This window comes from Catharus ustulatus, chromosome 10, assembly GCF_009819885.2.
Source record: "Catharus ustulatus isolate bCatUst1 chromosome 10, bCatUst1.pri.v2, whole genome shotgun sequence".
NCBI lineage: Eukaryota > Metazoa > Chordata > Aves > Passeriformes > Turdidae > Catharus > Catharus ustulatus.
Window position 1 is genome coordinate 4991334 of NC_046230.1, and position 24164 is coordinate 5015497.

The 24164-nt window shown below is 53.2% G+C and overlaps 1 protein-coding gene across 1 annotated transcript; it reads right to left on the bottom strand.

Annotated features, from left to right (window-relative positions):
* Positions 1-405: 405 nt before the first annotated feature.
* IGF2BP2 (insulin like growth factor 2 mRNA binding protein 2) lies at positions 406-24040 on the bottom strand. The gene is made up of 17 exons (XM_033068579.2): positions 23740-24040; positions 23202-23262; positions 14010-14058; positions 13651-13702; positions 13162-13225; positions 11579-11851; positions 7999-8133; positions 7724-7846; positions 7081-7216; positions 6829-6957; positions 6171-6191; positions 5541-5603; positions 5220-5336; positions 4897-4971; positions 4543-4674; positions 3488-3601; positions 406-1935 (listed from the first exon to the last, which is right to left on the bottom strand). Exons 1-17 carry the CDS (start codon positions 23927-23929, stop codon positions 1840-1842), a joined length of 1830 nt encoding a protein of 609 aa, XP_032924470.1. The 5' UTR covers positions 23930-24040; the 3' UTR covers positions 406-1839.
* Between the last annotated feature and the right edge of the window lie 124 nt (positions 24041-24164).

Consider the following 24164-nt stretch of genomic DNA (forward strand, 5'->3'; position numbering starts at 1 on the left):
AAGATCTGAGCATGAAGATACAGCAGCTGGGAGTGTTTTAGGTGTCCTTTCCCCCTTCCCTTCAGCTCTCCCTCTTTGGGGCTGCAGTTTTGGCTGTCCCAGGTGCCACCAGAGCCACTTGGCCATACTGGAAGGGTGGGAGAGAAGAGCCTGGCTCTGGGGCTCAGGGAGGGGAGGGTCCCTCAGACCTGTCACCCTGCCCCCAAAGGCCATCCCAGCCCCATTCAGCACCTTTCCCCACTGGATGTTCATGCAGGGATGTGCAGGGAGGGCAACACTTCCCAGTAAAACTCCATGTCCACCCCTTCCCTCCCTTGGCAGCAGGGAATTGGGCACCAGGGAGCAACTCCCAGCTGTGACCACTGCAAGGGACCCCAAAGAAAGCAACAGAGAGCAGGCTCAGGCTCTGGTTAGCTGGATATATTTCTCTTTTTTGTTGGTGTCTCAGGTTGGTTTTCACAGAACACTTTGCAGTAGAGGAAAACACAGATTCACAGCCCACAGCAGCGGTGCTGGCACCGCTCCCCTCCCCTCCCTGCTCTTGCCCGTCGGCCTTCACCACTTCCATCCATCGCCTGGATTTGCTTAAACCTTTTTTTTTTGTGTTTGGTTCTTTTTTTAGTTTTTCCCTTTTTTTTTCTCTTCTTTTTAACCATTTCTCAAGCTTTCTCCAAAGGAACAGCCACTGGCTCTTGGCTTGCAGGAGACTAGGGAAGAGCTCTGGGACACAGGGGATGGTTTCCTTCTTCCACCTCGCAGCTGACTTGGTCGAGATCATTTTTCCAACTCGTTTTTTTTTTATTACAAAAATAAAAAAATGCTCCAACTATCAGTTTTACAAGGCATACAAAAATCTCTAAAAGGGCAACACAAGCGCAAGGTGCTGAGGTACGAAAACCTGAGGTAGTTTTTCTGTGTGTGTGTGTGTGTGTATTGGGAGGGTTATTTGGGTTGTTTTTCGTTTGAAGCCAATTTTGCTGGTTGGGTTTTCCAGCCCTGGGCTGATAACCTCTTGTAAATCCATTTTTTTCACCCATTTCTCCCTCCTGTCCCTGCAACAGGGATCTTTCCCCAAAGATCCCGGTCTAAAGCAGGCAGGGCTGGTGCTGCCCATCATTTTCCAGGGATGTCAGTGCTGGGCAGCGATGGAGAGAGGACAGACAGACAGAAAGGGGGGACAGAACAGATGCAAACCCCGCTTTTGGAGTCCAAAGCAAAGAGGAAAAGGTGTGTGTGAAGGAGAGGAACAATTCCTACGTGAATCTTCTTGGCTCCTACAGGCCCTGCTCTTCTCCAAGCCCTTCAGAAATTGCTTTTTTAGCAGTTATTTAGTATTTTTTCCCTGCTGGTGATCCTACAGCTCTGCTCTACGGTGCATTAGAGAACCAATGAACCAGCTCCTGCCATTAAACCTCTAGAAAAGCCTGCTTTTGCTAAAAACAAACAGCCCCCTTCCCCCAAAAAAAAATTTTACAAAGTGAGTTAAAAAACAAAACCTTACAAAACTTAAAAATCGGCGTTAGTTTCGTTACTGATATATTAATTCTAAATTAACGAGCGCCGCGGCCCCCCCAGGCCGGCCGGGCGAGCTCCTCCGGGGTGGAACGGGCAGGGTTGGGGAGGATTGTAAAACAAAAACCACCTCTCTCTGCCTGTGTTAGTCCAGCTGACGGGGGAGCGGCGATGCAGTAAGGCGGAAGCTGCGGGGTGGAGAGCGCGCCCCGTGCCCCGGTTCTGGGCTGCCAGGGGGGCTCGGGGCTCTTTGGTTTGTCCCCTGCCCTGCTGGGCTCCGGCGGTGGCAGTGGGGGTTACATTCGTCGCGCGGTGCTGGCGGGAGCCTCACTTGCTGTGCTGCGAGGCCGCGGCTCCCTGAGCGTGTTTGTGCTCCTGCTGCTTCACCTGCTGCACGATTTCCCTGATCTTGCGCTGGGCAGTCTGGGGGGAAGGCAAGAAACAGAGCTGAGCCACACCAAGCACTTTAACACCAGGCCAAACACTGAGGGAGTCTGTGATAAATGAGGATGTGCTAATGATGCCTTGATGTCTTGGTTGCAATACAGAATGTGACCAAAGTGTGTATTCTGTTAAAACCAGGTGGGGCAGTGATTCTTATCTCCATTGGAGATATCCTCTGCTAATGGGCCATCTGTTAAAACCAGCTGGGGCAATGTTCTTTATCTTTTCCACAACCCATCCTTCCTCCAGGACATCTCTCCTGTTAGTGGCCATTGAGTCCCACTGCAGGACTGATAAAATTCCATCATCCCATCAGGAGATGCTCCAGCCAGAGGGATGAGGCAAGCATTTCTATCTAGATAAAAATCTGAGATTTAGAACATCATGGCAGCCTTTTTCCACTGGATTCCAGAGGAAAACCAGACCCTTCCACATCATCACTGGACCTTTGGAGGAAACTGCACCTTGTACAGGAGCACTGCTCCAACTGAACCACATCTGTCACTGCAGGAGGATGCAGCCACCATGGAATGGGACTGCTGCCAACACCCTGACTGACTGATGGGGTGTCAGGCTCTATTCTCATTCTATCAGCGTTTTGGGTTTGTTCTTTGTAATACTGTATTTCTATTTTAATTTTCCTAGTAAATAACTGTTATTCCTATTCCCATCTCTTTGCCTGAGAGTTCTTTAATTTCAAAATTATAATAATTTGGGGGGAGGGAGTTTACATCCTCCATTTCAAAGAGAGGCTCCTGCCTTTCTTAGCAGACACCTGTTCTCCTAACCAAAACACTTGAGTTTTAAGTTTTTCTGTTCTGCTTGAGTGCACAGCTTTTAGATCTATATTACGGGTTACTAGGATCTTTTCACAGGAAGACAAAACAGTCTTATTCCAGCAGGGGACTCAAGGACAATCTCTTCAAACTTCAGGCCCTAAGCATAAACAATGGGAAAAGAGGAGGGCGGGCAAGCAAGCAAGAAGGATGAAACTTCACCATTTGAGACTGCTACTTGGACAGTTGATGCTTGCATGCCAATAGACTAAAACCTATAAAAATGTGAGATCTCGTGACCAAGCTCTCTTCTGCTTCCATCTTGGAGGCATCCAGACAGGGCCATGACTTTGGCACTGGTACTGCCAGGGTGGGACCTTTGAAGGCCCCTCAATAAATATCAATTTTATTCCTCTGAACTCTGTCCAGCCTCTGTTCCAGCTCCTCTAGGCATCACTAAAGCAAAGGTTTGGCTTGTTCTTCTCAAGAGTCTCCATTTTGGGACGTCACCACGCCCTCGCAGTCAGGAACCCAGCCTGGCTAGATACACCCAGGTGGGATGCGGGAGCCAATTCCCACCCCATATCCAAGGCATGGATTTTGGCTTAATCAAGCCAATCTTTAATTTTAATGCAGCCAAAACTCTTTCAGTGCATCCTAGGTGCACAGAAACCACTCAGAGCAGCTCAGGGGACACTGTGCTTGGCAGCTTTCCTTAAACTGGGAATGCTGGGAGAGGCACATCCAAACCTTACCTGGCTGGCAAAGAAATGCCCAATGATTTTGACGACGACCTCCTCGTTCTCGTCCGGGGTTTGGTCTCGCGGCACGATGACTTCTGCGCTCGTTAAATTCTGCAGTTCATTCACCTGGAGAAAAGGAAAAAAAAAAAAGAAATTCAGCTTTTGCTGTGGAGGAGCCAAAATCCTCCCCTCGGTGGCACCCGAGCTCTGAGCCAGGCCATGGCACCAGGCACGTGTGGCTCACACCCTGGCCCCTTGGGATGGCTGCCATCCAAGAGCCACCCCCGTGACACAGGGCTGGGACCAAGACATCACTGATATCACAGAGCATCTGGAGAGAGGGGATGGGAGATAAGGGATGTCCAGCTCCCTGTTCCTGGGGCAGGTGGGAGCCCTGTCTTGGATTGCAATACAGGATGCGACCAAAAGTGTATATTCTATCACCATCTGTTAAACCAGCTGGGGCAGTGTTCTTTGTCTTTTCCACAGCCCATCCTTCCTCCAGGAGATATCTCCTGTTAATGGCCATTGAGTCCCACTGCAGGACTGATAAAATTCCATCATCCCATTGGGAAATGCTCCAGCCAGGGGGAGGAGCCAAGCATTTCTACCTAGATAAAATCTGAGATTTGGGACATCAGAGCAGCCTTTTCCACTGGATTCCAGAGGAAAACCAGACCTTTCCACATCATCACTGGATCTTTGGAGGAAACTGCACCTTCTACAGGAGCACCGCTCCAACAGAACCACATCTGTCACTGCAGGAGGATGCAGCCACCATTTAATGGGACTGCTGCCAACACCCTGCCTGACTGATGGGTGTCAGGTTGTACTCTGACTCGCAGTGTTTTGGGTTTGTTCTTTGTAATACTGTATTTCTATTTTAATTTTCCTAGTAAATAACTGTTATTCCTATTCCCATCTCTTTGCCTGAGAGTTCTTTAATTTCAAAATTATAATAATTTGGAGGGAGGGAGTTTACATTCTGCATTTCAAAGAGAAGCTCCTGCCTTTCTCAGCAGACACCTGTCCTTCAAACCAAGACAAGCCCACACACCCCCACCTACCGTCTTGCCACCTTTGCCGATGACACGGCCGGCGGCAAAGGAAGGCACCTTGATGTGGGCTTCGAGTTTCACTTCTTCTTTTGGGTTAAAGAAGTTTTCCTCTTTCAGCTTCCCAAATATTCGCCCCTGGGCCTGGAGAGGGGACAAAAGGGACATAGAGGTGGTGAGCAGCATCCTGGAGGTGGCCTGCTGTGCCCTTCATTTCTGCAGGCAATGATGTGCCAATGTCCAGCAGCACCAAAACCGTGGTCCTAAGCTGAGAAGCCCCCCTGGCAGGGTGGGGACCAAAGGGACACTCTCACCTTTGCCCCTGCCCATGTCCCCAAGCCAGCCCCCATCCTGTGGCCATCATACCTTGAACTGAGCCTCAGGTGGCCCCGTGATGATCACCATGCGCTCGCTGGCATCGGGGCCTTCTGCTGGGGCGATCTGCGGAGGGATGGGGAAGCAGTGTGAGTGTGATCCCTCCTCAGGCAACACCTCCCCTGTATGGGATGTGCCTCCATGCAGGGACACCTCCCTACCCAAGCAGTGGTGACAATCAGGATGCTGCAGGACGTGGTTTCTACTAATGTGGGCAGCAAAACCATTCACCAAGGGCTCCCTTCTCCGCCCTCAGCAGTGGGAAGGGAAAACTGAGGCACAAAGCCCTGGCCCAGCCCTTTACTCCTGCTCACCTTGATGGAGGCACCAGCAAACCGTGCCAGCTGCTTGATGTGCTGCCCCTTCTTCCCAATGATGGCCCCCACTGCCTGTGTTGGGATGAACAAGTTCACAACCTCCTGCTCCGGCAGCTGAAAAGGCAGGGAAGAGCCAGAGGTCAGGGAAACAGCTGGATCACGGGCTTGCTTCCCCTGCCAGCATTCCAGGCTGGGTTGGGTCAGGCTGTGGACCCGGCACACATTCCCTGCTTTGTGCCCACCCTCCTATAAGGTGCCCAAGGGTGGAAGAGCTGATGGCAGGAGGTGCCAGGGCACTTTTGGGGAAGGGAAACTTACGGGGTGCTGATGGGGGAAGGCGGCGGGGGCTCCGTACAGACTCGACAGATAGGCTGAGGAGCCCTGTGGTGGGAGAGAAAGTGATGGTGACATCAGTGATGTCCTCAAGGTGCCAGCCCCTTCCCAGACACCCCCAACATGACACAGGAAGCGTGTCACCACCATGAGTGACACAAGGGACACAGGGACCACCCCTCATCCCCTGAAACCCCTCCAGGACAGCACAGGCACATCCAAGGATGAGCTGCAGCCAGGATCCTGCACCTGCAGCACAGCATGAGGCTGAGATGTGCAAGGGAGCTCCCAGTTAACCCCAGTCCCTCCCCCTGATGTTTTTTTTTGGCTCTGCTGCTAATGTTTCTATCAGAAAAAAGGTCCCCTTCTAGCCTCACCAGGGGGGCTTGAAAAAGGCCACACAAAGCTTTGGGGTGAAGGAGCCCACACCAAACACTGCCCTTCAGGAGACATGTCCTGCTCCTCTCCATCTCACCCATAAATAATTCCCACAGCTGTCCCCCAAAGGCTGTGGATATAGCACAGCACTGTCCCTCCGCAGGCTGAGCGACCAACTTCCCCTCTTGGAGCCCTCCAGAGCCATCACAGCCCCCAGACACCCTCCCAGGCACTCACCGTCCTCCTCCGCCCACTCTGCTGCTGGCATTCCAGGGAAAGAAAACAGCACAGGTCAATTAACCCACAGCTCACAATCAATTATTTAGGGACTAATGGAGACAGCCCACAGCGCCTGAGTGACCTGGGATGGACCTTCTCCACCAGCACCTCGGCCATCCTGTTCTCCTGGCACTGCACCACCCCTGGCCACTGTCAGCTCAGGGGTTGTGAACACCCCTGCCCCAAGAACAAGGAGCACCCTCCCCTGTAAGGTGCCAGGCAGGGATCCAAGCTGATGGCAGTGCATGCACAGAGTGGGTTACTTGTCCCCTGCACACCCTGTGACCACACCAGGGGGCTCTTGTGGCCATCACAATCCAGTGGTGGGCTTGGGGTCAGGACTGAAGACACCTACATGGTTTTCTCATGCTCTCTTCAGAGAGCAGCACCCTTGGGACACAGCCAGTCCTTAAACAGTGGTGAGACCCAGCTCAGCACAACACAGGGATGCAACTGACCTTCCTGGTGGGCAGCCACCTTCATTCCCTGTCCTCTTCACTTTGCTGCTGTGATGAGCATCCTCCCCAAATGGCCAAGAGCTCCCCAGGTACAGTGTCCACCCAAACCCAACAGCTCTGGCAGGACACCCCAGACACTGGGAACACCTCACACTTACTGCAAAGGGGTGGTATGGGGTGGCAGCTGCAGCCCCTCGCGCCCCTGGCGTGGACGGGAGCATGGACAGCCCTGTGGAGAAGATGCCCAAAGCATTGAGGTTCAGTCCTGGGATCAGGTTGGCCTGTTGCTGGGAAAGGAAAGAGAAAGGTGTGAGAAGTGGAGTGCCGGGCTTCTGAGCACAGCGTGGATGTGACACACTGAGCTCCCCTGTGAATTTTTGTGTGGCTGCCAGTGGGAGGGCTGAGCTTACATTGACGGCCACCACGTCGCTCTCGTAGGCCTCGCGCAGCTTCTTCATGATCTCCACCTCGGCGCTGGAGCAGGCCTCCGTGCTGCCCTTCACCGTGATGGTGCGCTCGGGGTTGTAGATGGTCAAATCCTGCAAACTGTCATGGGGAAACGCACAGACACGGTCACATTCCTTCTTCAAGTCAAGGAAAATCCTGGAAAACTCAAATCACAGTTGAGGGTTCAGAGCCACACACCCTGTCCCTGCCCAACACCTGGGATGAGGAACATTCCTGGGATAGGGAATGCACATGGCAGGACACAGCTGCTCTGTTCTTCAGCTCCAACACTGCTTGTACCATGCTGGACACCATAGGGTGGCAGGACTTCACTGAATCATTAAATCGTGGAATCAGGGAATGGTTTGGGTTGGAAGGGACATGAAAGCGCATCCAGTTCCACCCCCTGCCATTGAGGGGGACAGCTCCCTTTAGACCAGACTGCTCCAAGCCCCATCCAACCTGGCCTGCAACTCTTCCAGGGATGGGGCAGCCACAACTTCTCTGGGCAATCTACCACCCTCACAGGGAATTCCTTACCAACATCCCATCTAATCCAGCCAGGGTGGGAATGCCATTCCCCCCAGTCCTGTCACAGAAACTTACGGGGAGATGGTGATCTTTGTGCCCGTGTCCTGCTCAATCTTCTTGAGGTTGCGGCCCTCCTTGCCAATCAACCTCCCCACCAGGCTGTTGTGTGCCAGGATTTTCAAGGGAATCTCTTCTGCTCTAAAATGGGATAAAAAAATAAAACCTAAAGGTCCAGTCAGCCAAGAAACACAGAAATTTCCAGGGAAATTACTAGGGATGTGCTGGAAAGCCAAAGGACCACCACTACCACCATTTCCCACCAGGCTTTTGGCAGAGCCAGGAGCACTCACGATTTCGTTTCGTCAGCCTCCTTCTGCATGATGTCCAGGATCATGCGGCACGCCTCCGAGCAGCCCTCGGGCGTGGCGTGGATGGTGATGGGCTTCTCGGCAGCGCCCGCGTTCTCCTTTCGATGGATGTCAACCCTGCGGGGAACAACCAGCAGAGAGGAGCCCCTGAGATGGGCCTGGTGCCACACTGAGCGCTTTGAGAGCTCAGGAGCTGAGGAAAACTCATTTCAACACTTGCTCAAGCTCTGGGGTGAACCTGGGTCTCGGGTGCATCTACCTGGCTCACACAAGCCCAGGCACTGTTTGGTTTCGGGTGGTTTGGCTCAGATTTGGGCCACATTGGGACCCGAGGTCCTGGAAGCTGAGGGGTGTCACAACATCAACCAGGGGGCAGAACAAATGCACAACTGGACAAAGCCCTGAGCAACCTGGTCTATCTTCTCTGACGCCAGCCCCGCCCGGAGCGGGAGCGCGGGTGAGAGGCCCTGCCACCTCCGCCTCTCTGTGCACAACACCCGAGGCTGTCCAGCGGCCACGTCCTTCGGGACAGAGGGCACTTACCCGTGGGCAGCGTCTGTCACGACACGGAGGCACCCGGCAACAACAGCGCTGGTACTCACGCCCTTCCAGGGGAGCCCAGCCGGCTCCCGTGCGCCCCGGCAGGGACCGTGCGCTACTCCTCTGGTCCTCCCTCAGCTCATGGCGGGAGGAGGCACGGCCTCCAGCTCGCTCCTCACGCTCAACCGTACCTGGCAAAGCCCTGAGAGAGAGGGAGAGAGGAAAGCAGGGTAGGAGACTCCCGCACCTCAACCACGCGCCTTGGACAACAGGCGGAAGAACCGTTCCGTCTTCTCCGCGCGACTCCGCGCGCTCTTCCCGCCGGAGGGTGGTGCCGTGTCCTGCCATCGGCCACCACCTCGGTGTCCCTGTCACTGCTGCAGCCAGGGCCACATCTTCAGAGCAGGCACGGTGGTGGCAGCTCAGCCGCTCCTCCGGCCATGTCCCAGAGGTCCTGTCCCGATGGGATCCTCCGGGTGCTGCGGCACACGCCAGGCCAAGGGCTGTGGGGCTGTCACCACGCTGGGACACTGCGGGCTCTGGGTGGTTTGCACAGCTCAACTCTTCCAGGAGCTCAAAGGCCAGCACGCTGGAACACGGATGGTGGAAGGAGAGCAGCTGGGTGAGCTGGGCAGGGTCAACCCCACCCACTCCAAAGGGACCCAGAGTGGTTCCATCCCAGCACTGAGCAGGGAGTGAAGACAGTGTAGGTTCCATCTCTCCAGATCTCCCACGGCTTCAGCTGGCACTCCCAGCCATGGAGCCCCCTCAGGTTGGCCTGCAGGATCCGTTCCCAGCAGGTACAGGGACACTTGCTGGCACCTCTTCGCCGCAGGGTGGACACGTCATGATGGCACATGAGGCGATGACAGACCAGGTTGATGCTCCTCAAGGATGAGGAATCCCAACAAACCCCATAGATGGGAACTACGCAGCTCCTCAGATCCACGAGCAGCTGAGGCAGGTGGAGATGAGAACACAGCTGAACCTTCGCCCCAGAGAGGGACCAAGTGCTGAGTGGAGGCACCGAGGCGATGAGGACCTTGAACAAGCCTTGGAAAGGGGCACGAGGCAGGTTCCTGGCTGACCAACCCATCCCAGGTCTGGATGTGTGGGCACAAGCTCACTTGGCAGAGAGAAGAAGGGATGCCAGGAAGGGGCCGCTGCTTTCAGGTACATCCCACCCCAGAGAGCTGGAGAAGGGAGAGCTCTGGAGCTCCCAGCACATCCCAGCGCCACTGCTGAACTGTTCCATTCCAACAGGAGGATGGAGAAGTACCTTCAGTACCTTCACCCCATCACCAGGTGCTGCAGGGAAGGATGACCAGGACTGTAGGACAAGGTTTGCCTGTGGTGCAGCAGGAAAAGCCTCCAAGAGACCTTCCAGGAGGCTGGGAATGCTTCAGGGGTGGCTGCCATGAGGGACAGCCCTCTCCAGGTGGACAATACACTGTGCCTGCAGGGTTATCCTGGTCCCATGGCTGCTGGGTAGCCACAATCCTCTCCTCATGGAGTTCCAAAGGTCACCTGGTGGGGTGGGCTCTTGGTCTGGGCTTCTTCATGGAAAAAGATGGCTCAGCCTGGGCACAGTTTTGCCTCCTGGGGCTCAGAAGCATCTTTGGGATCTTTGTGTGTGGAACCAGGGGTGAAATCCAACATGACCAAAGGAATCCAGAACCCAACGTTGCTCTGGGGAGGAGCAGGGGCCGGACAAGAGGATGCCACCCTCAGATCATCACACCAACAGATGAGGGTGGCCTGGGCAGAGACAGAGTGGGGATGACCCCCAGAGTGAAGGACAGGGGCTCCTGTGACTGCCTGGGACGGATTCCTGAGGCACCCTTCACCCAAGCCTGGGCAGAGGTAGTAGAGGGCAGAGCACTGAGCACGGCCTTCCTCCATGGCACCTCCATCATCTTCAGGGCAGCACAGGGAGCTTCTCCACAAGGAGGGACAATCCAGTGCACAAACTGCTCCAAGCAACAGCATCTGGCTTCATGGCTGGGAGAAACCAGCACCTTCCCACCTTCCTTGCTAGGCTCAGGGCTTGGAAAGGGCAAATTCCATTCTTGGGTGGGGAGGACACAGCTACACCTGCTGCTCATGCCACCAGGACTCACCTGGAGAAGGGTTTGCAGCCAACAAGGATCCGCTCACAGCTACCAGGTAGCCACACCCTGGGGTGAGCCAGGCTCCAAGAGCTCCTCTCCTACTCCTCTGCCCCCTTTCCCTACAAACCTCTTCCTGCCAACCCAGCACCAGGGGTTGGCTCAGCTTTCTACCTCCAGCCTCACCACTACCAAAGATTTGCCTCTAAACACTCCTCTGTGAACTAGGATGCTCTGGGACAGGAGTCCTACGTCCCATGGGATCACCAGGTTCAGGATGATGAGCACAGGAGAAGACAGCTTTGGGTTAAACACAAACACACCTGGGCAGGAACAAACCATGCAGGAAAACCATGCAGAGAGTGAGCGGTGAGATCAGGAGAACAGCAACAAGAGAAACACGGAAAACTTTGGCAAGACAACCCCACTTTTTGGGTTTTTGTTCCTTTTTTAGTTCAAAAATAAACACATTAATAGCTAAAAAAGGCTTCAAACAATTACACAAGCCCATCCTTCTCGTGGCAGTGCTCCCACAGCGCCCCTTTCCCCTCAACAGCTCTAGCCCATATGGGATGCTGCAGGATGAGCAAATCCCAAGAACAAAGACCACTGCACTGAGGATGCACCTTCAGGATTTTATCCCCATTTCTCCCTAAAACCTCATCCCCAGCTGTTCTCATGAGGCTTTAGGAACTCATTCCAGGCCTCTTCCAGCGTGCATCCCCCTCTTGCCACACCCAGACCACCCTGGCCAGCAGGAATGGTTGAGGACCTGAGCTCTGCCACCACCCCCTGACGTCTGCACCCCAAGGAATCAGCAGTGGCTGGCACTCCAGAGCCCCCCAGCGCAGGGAGAACCAAGCTGGGACCTCCAGCACCCTAGGGAAGGAAAAAAAACCATTGGAAGTACTTACTTGGACTGGGTTTGCTTAGTAAGGTTCTTTATGGTCAAGCCCTCCTTTCCTATGATCGCACCAACAAACTGCGTGGGCACCAGCATCCGCAGTGGGAACTCGAGCTGTTTGGGCTGCTGGGAGCCCCCTGGGGAGGAGCCCCGCTCCCTGGAGGAGTGGCCCCCGCGGCGGGATCGCTGGGGGGGCGGAGGGGAGCTCACCTCTTCATCCGGGATGTAGGAAATCTTGAAGGAATAGTTCTCAAACTGGTGGTCGCTCAGCTTCTCTATGGCTCTGCAAGGCAGCGAGATGCAAGGGGGTGGTGAGGGGCTCCCTGCTCCAGCACCCCCATCACACATAGAACATGGTTCCCAACTTCCTCCCTCTCCAGTCTGGAGAAGGTGGCCATGGGAAGCCAGAGCTCCACACTTTTCTCACAAGGAGCAAGCCCCATAACCCGGTGGGATGTCATCTCCTCCCACGTGGGTCATGCCAAAGCTGGCAAATCCTTTCCCCCAGCAGATGTGGATGGCAGCCCAGGGACCTGCCCCTTCACCTGGGCAAGTCCTTGCCAGAAGCTCCCATGCAGCATGGGAATGGTGTCACAGGTTTTTTTGGACACGGAGAAGGTGACAGAGCAGCTCTGAGCCACCCCTGCTGCTCCAGGGAGAATGATGCAGCACGGGGTGCCCCCTCTGCTGGGAACCCCAACTCCCTTCCCTTGGGTGAGTGGGAAGGCAGCACCTGGACTCTTCATGCCCCAAACACCCTCCTCAGCAATGATGTTTGGCCACACCAGCCTGGTTCCAGCTTTCCCTGCTCCTACCACATCCCACTTGGCTACTGACAGATCACAAGCAGCTCCTTGCCAGGCCTGAATTTCACGTCCTCTGAGGACTTCTGCAGCTTCACCATCCCTTTCCAAAGTCCAAAAAACCCTCTTCTCCCAAAGCATTAAGCACTGCTGTGTTGGGGAAACTTTGTCTTCCTTTACTGCCACACCTCCCAAGACCATGGTGGGATTTTTGGGGCTGTCCTGTGCAGGACCAGGATTGGGACTCAACAATCAGTGTGGGTCCCTTCCAGCTCAGGGGACTCCATGATTCTAAGACACTCATGACATGTTTATCTGTGGTCCACAGCACATCCTACTGAGGCTGGAGGCACAAGGATTCTCCTCTGCCCTCCTGGACCAGCAGATCACCATCCCCATCTCTGTCCTCACTTATCCAACACCAGGATGGGTCAGCTCAGATGGGAAGCTGGCGGAATGTCCATCAACAAATGGATTCACAAAAGCTCTTTGTGGCCTGGGATCTGCTCTTGATCATATAAAAAATAACCCTGGTCACTAATAATAACAAGTTCACTACTTACAGGGCTGAAGTCTCTACAAGACTGGAACAAAAAGTTTTGTTAGGAACCGTGCTTCTCCTTCTGAAATAACCCCTAATTTGTACTTACCCCATCTCCCATGCCAGGGGAGAAGGCAGAAGACAGCCCAGTGGTGGGACAGCTTAGAGAAGCCTGGAGGATACCTGAGATTCCTTGGGAAAGCTGGTGTGGTGTGAAATTATGGGCAAACCAAAACAAATCCCACTCACACTTTTGCCTCCTCCTTGGTCGCGTAGGTCACGTTGACCACGGCAGTTTCTGTGTCCGTGTTCACTGCGGGGAGCAAGAGAAGCAGAGCTGCAGCAGGGATGGGAGAGGTGGCACAGCTGGCACAGGGAGGGAGGTGCAAGGACTGGGCTGGATCCAAGGCTGCATCCAAGCAGAATGCAAGGCTGGACATCCCCAACCCACCAGTGGATCCCAAGCTGCACTCAGCTCATTTCTGCTTGCAGGGATAACAGTTTTTCAATTTTTTAGGGATCAGGAGCATTCCTGGGGATGGTGGATGGATGGCCCACGTCATCCCACCACTGGACAGCTGGCCCCACCTCCACCAGCAGGTTTTGTGTCTAAAAACCATTTCAGACCAGTGCTGCTGGCCAGGTTATCCAACTGAGTTTCATTCCTGCAGCCTGGGCAGAGCTGGGGAGCAGCACTGGGAATTTTGCAGGGATGAGGACCATGCTGGACCATCTTACCTTGCTCTACGTTCTCCACCGTGCCATACTGAGCTAAGAGGCCATCCAGCACCTGGGGACAGAGCAGCAAAACGGGCAGGTGAGGCCCCAAACAGGCAGGGCAAGAGCCCACTCCACCCACAAACACCTCCAGCACCACCCAGCTGCTCCAATGCCTCCACACACCTGCATCCCATCATCCCAAAGCTGCCCCACAGCTCTGCTACCCCAAAGCAGGGAGGAGCTAGAGCCCAGCTCATGCTCCCTCCTGCAGTTACTGGGAAGTTAAAGAGTGGCCCATGTGCAGACCATGTGCTCCAGCAGCACAGCTCATGCTGCTGGAGATGAATGGGATGGTTTTGGGATCAGCCACTTCTTACCTCCCACTGTAGGTGGGGAGGGATGTTTCGGATCTGGATCTTCCTGCTCCTGCAAAGACAAAGCCCCGGGTTAGGGTCTGCAGGCACCTCAGAGTGGAGGGAAAAGCCTCTCTGGGAATCAGAGAGCAGCTGCTGACAGCTTTCCAAAGCATCCCACTTCCCCTTGCTGAGCCAGGGCAGCACATCCCCAGGGAAAGCCATTTCTCCCAGCTTTGGTCACCACTGGGGCTGAAGCTCTCTCTGGAATGCTCCCTCCTCATGCTGGCTGTCAGGTTTCCAAGGAAACCTCCTCAAAGGAGCCTCTGCAGAGCCCTGACCGTACAGGGATGCATGGACAGCCCTGCCCACGCTGTTCTGGGCTGGATAGCTGGGTGGGAACAGGACTGGCCAGCCCTGCCACACCTCGAGGGGAGCTCTCCAAAAGCACATCCAGCTGAGGCCCACCACTTCCCAGCAACATGGGGCTGCTTCCCTTGGGGAAACCCAAATAAATATCCTCAGAGGCCTGAGCTTGGAGATGACAACACACCCAACCTTGTCCAGTGGCACTTCCAAACTTGCATGGCTCACTCCCAAACTGGCTGTGGCTCCACTCCCAACCTGGACATGGTTTCATTCCCAACCTCGCTATGGTTGCATTCCCAAACTGTGGGTGCATCTCCAAGCTGGCCAGAGTTTCATTCCCAGCCTGGCTGTGGCTGCACAGGAAGCATTGCCCAGGCTCCCTGAGGGTAACAGCCCCCAGACATCTCCCCAGCCTGGCTGTGGGAAGTTCTGACACAGCCCAACCCATGGAGGATCCAGCCAAGCCATGAGCTCATCCACGAGCCACCCAGATCAGCATTCCCAGTCCTGCCTGCAGTCAGTCAGCTCTGAGCACAGCACTGTCCTGTGTTCTCACCTGGTCCAGCTCTGATGGAGCACAGCTGGACCACCCCTCCCAACACCAGGGATGGCTTTCCTGACCAAGTCACCCCCTGCCCACACACAGAGACAGCTTTCAGGAGCTGAGCAGCAGCTGGAAGCTGCTTCTCTGAAGCTGTCCTTTTCCCTGGGATGAGTTCAAGGAGGATGCTTGGAAGGACAGGTCCCACCAGCTTGAGAGCTCCATTGGAATACAGAAGCAGCCCCAGCTGATGGCCACCAACATCCAGAGGCTTTGGGCCAAATCCTGCAGGACAAGGAGGCAGGAAGAGGTGGAAGAAGACATCAACAACCTGATCCCACCAGGAATCTTCAACCATTGGGAAACAAGACCTTCCAACTCTGGTCCCTGCTCTCACAACTCACTGCACAGACAAGCCCTGAGCCCCTGAGAAGAATTTTGGCAGATAAAGTGTTCCAAGGGTAATTTGGGGCCAGACACTGGAGCCAGAGAGGAAAAGGCAGGGAAAATTATGTTTTTAGAGATTTGGGCTATCAGGGCAAGACAAACCCTGCAGCTCATCCCATGAGAGGGACCATGGACAAGCAGGTGAAACCACCAGGGAGCCTGGTATCTCCTGGGGCTGCTCAGCCATGGTCAGAGGGACAACAATCCCTGTGCTGGCATCCAGCTGAGCTGGTGTGCTCAGGAAAAGGCTCCTGTCCCCAGCTGCCACTGGGGATTCACAGCTGGGAATCCCAGAATCCCTGCAAGGGAAGGAGCAGGATTTGTCCTATCCCACCCCCAGCCATGCCCACCCACGGCAGGCCCAAGGGAGATTCTGGCAATGATGATCCTGCTCTGTTCACCAACAGCCTGAACCCTTCTCCTGCCTGTGTCACCTGTCTGTGACCGACACTGCTCCCACTATAAACATCCCACAGGGACCACTCCACAAAATGGGATATGTTTCATTGTTAAAACCCACCAGCATTTCCCAGAGGGTCTATTTTAAGATGCCCAGGCCCCGCCTGGATACTCAGCTCCCAGGAGACTGCTCCAGAGACACATCTCAGAACTGAGATGATGTGAGGCCAAAGTGCCTGAACAAATCCTAGCGAGTCTCAAACCACTGGAGAGAGACAGACACACTGCCCAGTCACTGCCACCACCTCCCAGTCCCAAACCCACCCTCATCCCAAGGTGCCACTTCTCAGCTCCAAGCTCCATCACCACAGCCAGCCTCCTCTCCCAGTGTGGGAACAGTCTGGATGGACCACAGAGGAGCTGCTCTCCATCTGGGGTTCATTTGGCTCAGCCCATCTGTCACCAAAGCCCAGGAGCCCAGGGGACACAGGGCACTGGGAAGGGGCACATCCAAGAAAAACCAGCACAGGAGCTGGACACAATCCCTTTGCCACTCCTGGAAAAGCCCTGCCTTGCATTTAATTGCTCCAGGGCCATAATTTCCCTGCTTCTCTGCCAAGGGAGATGCCAGAGCAGCCCTGGTCTCCCAAGGTGCTGCCTCACCCCCCAAAACACCCAAACAGAAGGATCCCAGCAAGATGCCATACAACCCCACTTCCATGACATGACAGCATATTCCCACTCCCAACACCCATCCAAACCAGTGCACAGTATCTAAAGACACCCAAAGGGCACTCAGGCTTCAGCTCCCATGGGCAGGATTCCCAGCAGCTCAACATCACCACTCAGCATTTAAGATAAGGTTATTATTCCTACTGGCTGTGCTTACAGCTCTTGTAATCCCACACCTGGGTGGAGCAGTGCAGGACCACACACAGCCATCACTGATGGAGCCATGCATGTACATCTGGAGCCATGACAGAGGGAGGAGTTATTCCCAGGGCTGGGGCATGGGCCATTCTTCTCCAACACCACTGCCAGAAGAACTTTATGGCAGAAACACCTTTATTTCGATATTTGTTTTTATTTTATTTCATTTTCCCCGCTCTCCCAAACCCCAGGGACTGACACACAGAATGCTGCCACAGGAGCTCACAACAGCCACGTTTCACTCACCCTGTTTTGCAGCAGACTGGTGGGGATTTAAAGAATGAAATAAATCATAATAACCAGCTCGGGGAAAAACATTCAGCTGTGCCCTGCTGTAGTGAGTGCCCTCAGATAACCTGGAGAGCTGCATCCCTCTGCTCTTCCCAACCTGCACTGCCTCAGCAGCATCAAGGGCTGAAGAAACCAGGTTGGTTCACCTGCTTTTTTCCCTTCTAAATTGATCCCAAACTAGCCCTGCTGACCCTGAGCAGGAGGAAGCATCTCCTCCACCCCAGAGCAGGGTTTGGGTACTGGGAGCTGGGGAAGATCGAGCAGTGAGTGAGGAGGTGAAGTGGGCCCATGAGAGAATCCAGGATGGAGCTGTGTGTCCTTTCATGGCTCCATCAGAGCACAATCCTGCAGGGAAAGGGGATGGAAAACCATCCACACCCTGCCAGCATCACCACTGCCATGTGCCTGCTGCCTGCACTTGCTGAAATCATGCACTAAACCAGAAAACATAAAAACTTGGGGTTTATTCCCCAGAATGAGGAGGATTGAGAGGGTTTTGGCAAGAACAAAAATGTCATTAAATGTGAAACGAGACTGAGCCACCAGCCCTGCCCAACATCCACAAGCCCTTCCTGGATTTCCCCCATGGATCACCCACCCATCCCTTAGTCCAGGTGAAGCTCCAGAGGGGCTTTGTCTCCCACAAGAATTTGGGAACTAGAAAAAAGCTGGCTTAAATATAAGCTCTACAATATAATAATAAAACCTCGACAAAATAATACAATAATAATATAGAAATATAATGCTATATAGTAATATATAATAATATAGAAAATAATACAGAATTGTATATTATTAATATAGTGGTATGCAAGGGTTGGCCTCAGCACTTTCTGCCCTAAAAAACACAGATTTTTTTCCTACTCACATTTTGTAGTATCTTACTATAATAAAGCTTAAAAGGATTTTATCACCTTCCACCTCAGATCAATGCTGAGGGCAGAGAAAACACGCTCTGCCATCTCCTGTTTTCCATAAAAATCAGCTTCCAGGAGAACTGGGGGGGAAAGCAAAGGGAAAACTGAAAACCCAGTGGGGGCTCTGTCTGCTTTATGAAATGTTTGTCCCAGGCAAGAAAACATCTACAAAAAAAAAAAAATCCCATCATCAGGCAGGGACCAAACTCTGTCCCAGCTGAATTTTCCAGACCCAGCATCTCAGAGCCTGAGCCAGCCACAGACCCTTGACCGGGCAGGGAACGAAGCGACCGCTGGATTTGAGATTTGTGAAAATAGATATTATTAAATACATTTTCTGGTTGTCCAGCAGTTATGTATATTTTCTGGGGCTGTCCTGGAGGAGTTTTGCTGCGTCCCAAGCCCAGCCAGGAGCAGATCCTGCAGAGCAGCAGCTCGGATGAGCATTAAAGAGCTGCCCCAGTTTCCACCAGTTGCCAGGAGCGTGGAGGCTGCGGCTGCTCCAGTTCCCCTCCCGGCCCGGGGGCTTTGCCCTGACGCTCTTAAGGAATTAAAATCACGGCTGGAAAAGCCCCGGGCTCGTCCTGCCGAGGGCCGGGCAGCACCGGAGCGCTCCAGCCCTTGGGATGGATCAACAATAGGGACGGGAATCGCGGCCCATCTGTCACAGCCCCGGCGGATTAGGGGGGAAAACAAAAGAGGGTGGGAAAGGAGGGGGGAAAGAAGGTACAAATAAAGAGAGGGGGAATGAGAGGGGGAAAAAAGGAGAGGGGGGAAAAAAAGGAGAGGGGGGGGGAAAGGAGAGGGGGGAAAAAAAAGGAGAGGGGGAAAAAAAAGGAGAGGGGGAAAAAAAAGGAGAGGGGGATAAAAAAAGGAAGGGGGGGGAAAAGGAGGGGGGGGGGGAAAAGGAGAGGCGGGAAAAAAAAGGAGAGGGGGAGAAAAAAAGGAGGGGGGGGAAAAAGGAGGGGGAAAGGATGGGAGAACAGATAAATGGGAGGGATAGAAAGAAGAGGGAAGAAAAAAGGGGAAGAAAAAAGGATATAAAAAGTAAGGGAAAAAAAGAAGTAAGAAATTAAGGCGGGGAGAAGGGGAAGGGAGTGGAAAAGAAGGGGGGAAGAAGAAAGGAAAAAGAAAGTTGAAAAGAAGAGAGGGAGACAAGGGGAAAAGGAAAGGGGAAAAGAAGAGGGGGAAAGAAAGGAGGGGAATAAAAAACAGGGGAAAAAGAAAGAAAGTAGGGGGGGAAGAAGGGGAAAAGGAAGGGAGAAAAGGGGGGAAAGGGGGAAGAGAGGGAAAAAGAAGAGGGGAAAGAAGAGTGGAAAAGAAGAGAGGGGGAAAGAAAGGCAGAGAATAAGGAAAAAAGAAATGGGAAAAGAAAAGAGAAGAGAAATGGGGAGAAAAGAAGAGGGGAGGAAGAAATAGGAAGAAAAGAATGGGAGAAAAGAAGGAGGAAAGAAAGGTGGAAAAAAAAGGGGGAGAAGAATGGGAGGAAAAAGAAAGGGAAAAAGAAAATGGGGGAAGGAAATGGGGGAAAAGAAGGGACAAAAAATTAATGGAAGCAGAGACACACATGGAAAGGAGTCTAAAGAAAACCAACACTCAAACACCACCAACCCCCAGCTCACCTACACCTGCAAATAGAATAAAAATAAAATAAAAAATTAAAAATAAAAAAATTAAAATAAAATAAAATAAAATAAAATAAAATAAAATAAAATAAAATAAAATAAAAGCATTGTTGCCACCCCCTCCTGAGCCAGTGCTGGAGTTTGGGAAAGGATCAGCTCTGAGGGGATTCTCCTGGCCAGCTCCACTGGGAACAGCATCCCAAAGCTATGGGAAACTGGGCACACATCCAGTGGGCAGCAAGAGAGGGGTTTCCCATCCTGGATGTGACCAGCACTGCCCTGACAACTTCATGTGTATGTCAATATATAAATATATATATATAAAATCTCTTTTTGTACATAAATATGTCTTATAAAATGTTATGTATTATATAGGAATATTTTGTGTGTTTTGTGTAATTTAATATATTTATATGAATGTTTCATATAAACACACATAAATATAGAATCATAGAGTAGTTTGGGAGAGCTCATCTAGTCCATATATCTCATAGAAAAAAATGTATTAGAAGTATATTTTTATATATATAAAAATACATCTACAAAGTACCTTTTATGTAGTGTCTTTACACGTGTAATATATTTTATTTATATCTACATAAAAGATACCAAATACTTTCAACACACCACCACACATTATTAATGTGTATCAATATGTAACATACTAAAAGTTTTAAAACATATTTATTTTAGCTTACAGGACCAGGACTGAGCACTTTGAACACCCCAAATTCAATTTTCTGCTCCCTGTGTGCATTTCCAGGGGTTTTCCTGCCACAGCAAAGGGAATTCCTCTCTGCTAATTAAGCAGCTCACTAACCACAAGTAATAATTGATAAGGAAAGCGAAGATGGGGTGTCCAGAGAAAAAACAAAAGGCCTGGATATTTATCCCAAGCTTTAACATCACCAGAATTTCAAGGTTGAAAAACACGGGGAAATAAGTAAATAATCAATAAAGCAAAACCACGCTGAAATGAGGATTGAATGGGTGCTCAAAAGAGAATTATTTAAGGGTAATTCTCTTTGAAACAGGAGAAAGTGTCATAAAATCACCCCCAGCAAAGCCACTCGGGCAGGCACCGGCACCACTGCTCCTCCTGCCACCTTCACCTGTGCAAAACCACCCGAGTTTCACACACCATCGAGTATTTCTATAAAATAATTCAATATTGCAGGGATTTCCAGGCTCCCCTCGCTGCTCTGCACATCTCCCTCCTGCTCTCCTTTCTCACTTCCGACAATTATGGCAGGAGCAGAAATTAAAAGGCACCTTCACAACCAAAACCCTCAAAATTTGATTGTTTTGGGGGAAATAACTGGAGCTCTGCTACTTTTTGAATTGTTCATTTTAATCCAATTCTTGTATAAAAGTCAGCACTGGGTTAGTTGAGTTTTACTGAGTTTTACTTCCCATTTTAATTTTTTTTTAATGTTCTTTCTTTATATACCTTCCTTTTCTATCTTTCTTTTCCTTTAACATGATTTTTAAAGATTTTAGGAACACACAACCAATCTTTAAGGAGGAAGATGCTGCTGCTTCCCCCACAGCCACGCTCCAAAAGCAAAATACTCTTAGAGTGGGATTGCTTCAAGCAAATAAAAATATTCCCTGCTCCTGCTGAGTTTAAAATCAGTTTTAAAATAATTTAAAAATTGAAAATGTTGATTAAAATATGAAGAGATTTTTAAAATTCTTTAATTCCCCAAGGCACAATCCAACATATACAAGAGGGAAAAAAATAATTTTAGGCTGTTGGGTACTTCCTAGAGGAGCCCAGATGATTGGGATGGTTGCAGAAGGGTTGGTTTGAAACTCGTGGGAGGTGAATGGATGGACTGGGCAGGATTCAGGCACTGTCACATTTAATTCCTGCCTTCGGAGAAACAGAAACAACCCCTCTGCCAGCACCTCCCCTCGAGGAATTCCCTTCCCTCCTTCCCCTGGCCAGATGTCCCAGGGGTTTTCCAGCCACTTCCTTATCCAAATGTATTTATAGGTATAGAAATGCATTGACAGGGTAGATGTGTATTAGATTTTCATAGCAAAATTCAATATTGCAGGTGAAGCCGGGCACGGAGGGAAGCACTGGGCACCGGCACCTCCTCACATCCCTGTGACGCAGGAATGAGAGGGATGAGAGCCAGCCCAGCTCGGTTTCTCCAAGCCCAATAACCCCAAATTCACTTCGCTAAAGGGGGGGATTTTTACCATTTCACTCCCTGAAATCCCAGCGTCTCCACGCGACCGTAAAAATTGGATTTTCTACAAATTTAAAGGGGGGTGGGGGGGAATAAACACGACCACGTGAGGCTCCATTCCCTGCCAAAAATCACATTACAAAAATAAAATCTCTAATCTACCGAGTCAAGGCACAGCCCCCCAAAGTGGGGATATTAATATAAAGCAGGATAGAATTTTTTTGAGCCGGGCATAAAAAGATCCCAGCTTAAATTAGATCTCAATAATCGGAAGAAACTTGGGAATAGCAAACTTGGAGCCAGTTGAACACAAAGCGATGTAAAATAAATCAGTATTTATTTCTGGGCTGGTTAAATGGCTTTTTCCCTAATTTTAAAACTTGGGAGGAATAGCAGGCGCACCCCAGCCCCGACGGAGAATTTAAAGATGAATTCCTTGTTTACATCCCCTGCTTACATGGTAAAGGTCGAGCCCTGGCTCCATACTATGGCCCCAAACTCCCAATTTCTGGCTCCATCCCTTTTCCAAAGTCACCTCCAGCCCCACCTGAGGCTGCTGCAGAGGTTTAGCTTGGAAATATCACACCTGAGGATTTTGGGGGGGCTCGCTTCGATGTTTTTTCTGAAGGTAGGGAGCGTGTGATCCCTGCCGAAGACGAAATCCCACTCCGGCACACGTGATGCCGGGCACGAGCCATTCCCCCCCCGTAAGCCTCAATTACACAACAGCATTTCCAACCCCCCCGTCATTTCCAAATTAATACCCCAGCAGCAATCCCGGGCCAAATCCGTACCCCACCTCCCAGCCCAGGCCAAGCCTCCGCGCCAAGCCGCGCCAAACCACCCGCCCGGAGCAGCCCAGGGATGTGTTGTTTTGTTGTTGTTGTTGTTCCCTTTTATCCCGACACGTAAATAGAGGGAATAAAGCTCGGGATGAGGCTACGCCACACGGTGCCGGGGTTGTTTTCCCTGCGGAACGCGTGTGCCCATCAGCCCGGCCTCGGGTACCTGATGGGAATGAGAGGGCGCGCTCGCCGCGATGTATTAAATACAGAACGCTTCGGGTTCGGGGGTTCTCCGGCTGGATAAAAGGGGGATGAGGTGTTTGGAGAGGGAACACTAATTAATTAACGACGAAAAATAATATCCCTGAGGGTGCGGGTGGCTGCGCGGCTGGGAAAACCTCCGTCCACGCCGCGGAAAGTGGGAGGGAAGGGGTTTTCTCGTGTTTTCCTGCTAAACAAGCGGCTGTTTTCCCCGGGAGCGGTGGGGAGCGTGGGGTGGGGGGGGATCACGGGGGTGCCCACCCGTGGGAACGCGGCCGTGGGCCGGCAGCTCCTTCTCCACCCCCCCGCGCTGCGCTCCGGAGCGAAAGTAAAACCGACGGGGCTCCGGCGCCCCCCCATCCCCCGCATCCCAGCTCCCGGAGCGCCCCGAACCCCGCTGGGACGGACACGGGCACCGCGGGGAGCCTGGGGGTGACGCCGCGGGGTTACCTGAGCTTTTTGGGCACGGAATAATCCACTTCCATCACTTTGCCGTGCAGCTCCACTTTCCCTGCGGAGACAGCGGGGCGCTCAGCATCCCCCCGGGATGGGGCAGGGCAGCATCCCCCCCTCCAAATCCCGTCCTACCCCATCCCACCCCATCGGATCCCACCGCATCCCAGCCCCCCTGCCCCCCCGGGCTGTCCCCGTGCCCCCAGCGCCCCCCGGGCCCCCCGGCCCCCCCCGCTCGGCTCCCCCCGGGAGTTGGGGTTGGGCACCTCGTAATCGGGTCCCCGGGAGGGCGCGGGGGGCGGCGGAGCGGCGGGCCGGGGGGCGCCGCGCCCCGGGGGCTCCCAATAAAATCGGAGAAAAAAATCAGCGAAAAATAGAGGCGAGGTCGGGAAGAGCCGGGGCGGGAGGAGGGAGGGAAGGAGGGAAAGGAGGGAGGGAAGGGGGGACCGGGAGATACCCGGGGAGGGGGCGGCCGGCGGGGGGGTGATGAGGGGGTCGCGGGGGGGATGCGGGGGGCGCGGGGGGGGTCGCTCACCCGAGAGGGTCTCGATGGCCCGGATGGCCCAGTTTTGGTCCGGGTAGTCCACGAAGGCGTAGCCGGACTTGAGGAGGACCTGGCCGGGCAGCGGCAGCTGCCGCTCCCCGAAGAGCTGCCGGAGGTCCTGGGCGGTGGCGGCGGGGCTGAGGTTGCCGATGTACAGCTGGTTCATCCTCCGGCGCCTCATCGGGAGCCCCCCGGGCTCCTCCCCGGGAGCCCCCCCGGCTCCTCCCCTCCCGGGAGCGGGACGGACGCGGGCTCGGGAGGGTCCCGCTCTGCGCCACCGGCCCCGGCCCGGCGGAGCCTCCGACAGCGGCGGGCGGAGCCCGGCCCGGCCCGGCCCCGGGGCCGCCCCGCGGGGGGGCAGGTGGAGCCGCCAGACCCCTGCGGGGACGGGATGGGCCGGGGGGGACCGGCCCTGT

Excerpts from the sequence above, each read along its gene's own strand:
- IGF2BP2 (XM_033068579.2), bottom strand. The coding sequence starts at position 23,929 with ATGAGGCGCCGGAGGATGAACCAGCTGTACATCGGCAACCTCAGCCCC. Across the intron at positions 7,847-7,998 it reads GAGGCTGACGAAACGAAATC|AGCAGAAGAGATTCCCTTGA; the intron begins GTGAGTGCTCCT and ends ATCCCATTTTAG. Across the intron at positions 4,675-4,896 it reads CACCTGAGGCTCAGTTCAAG|GCCCAGGGGCGAATATTTGG; the intron begins GTATGATGGCCA and ends TCCCCTCTCCAG.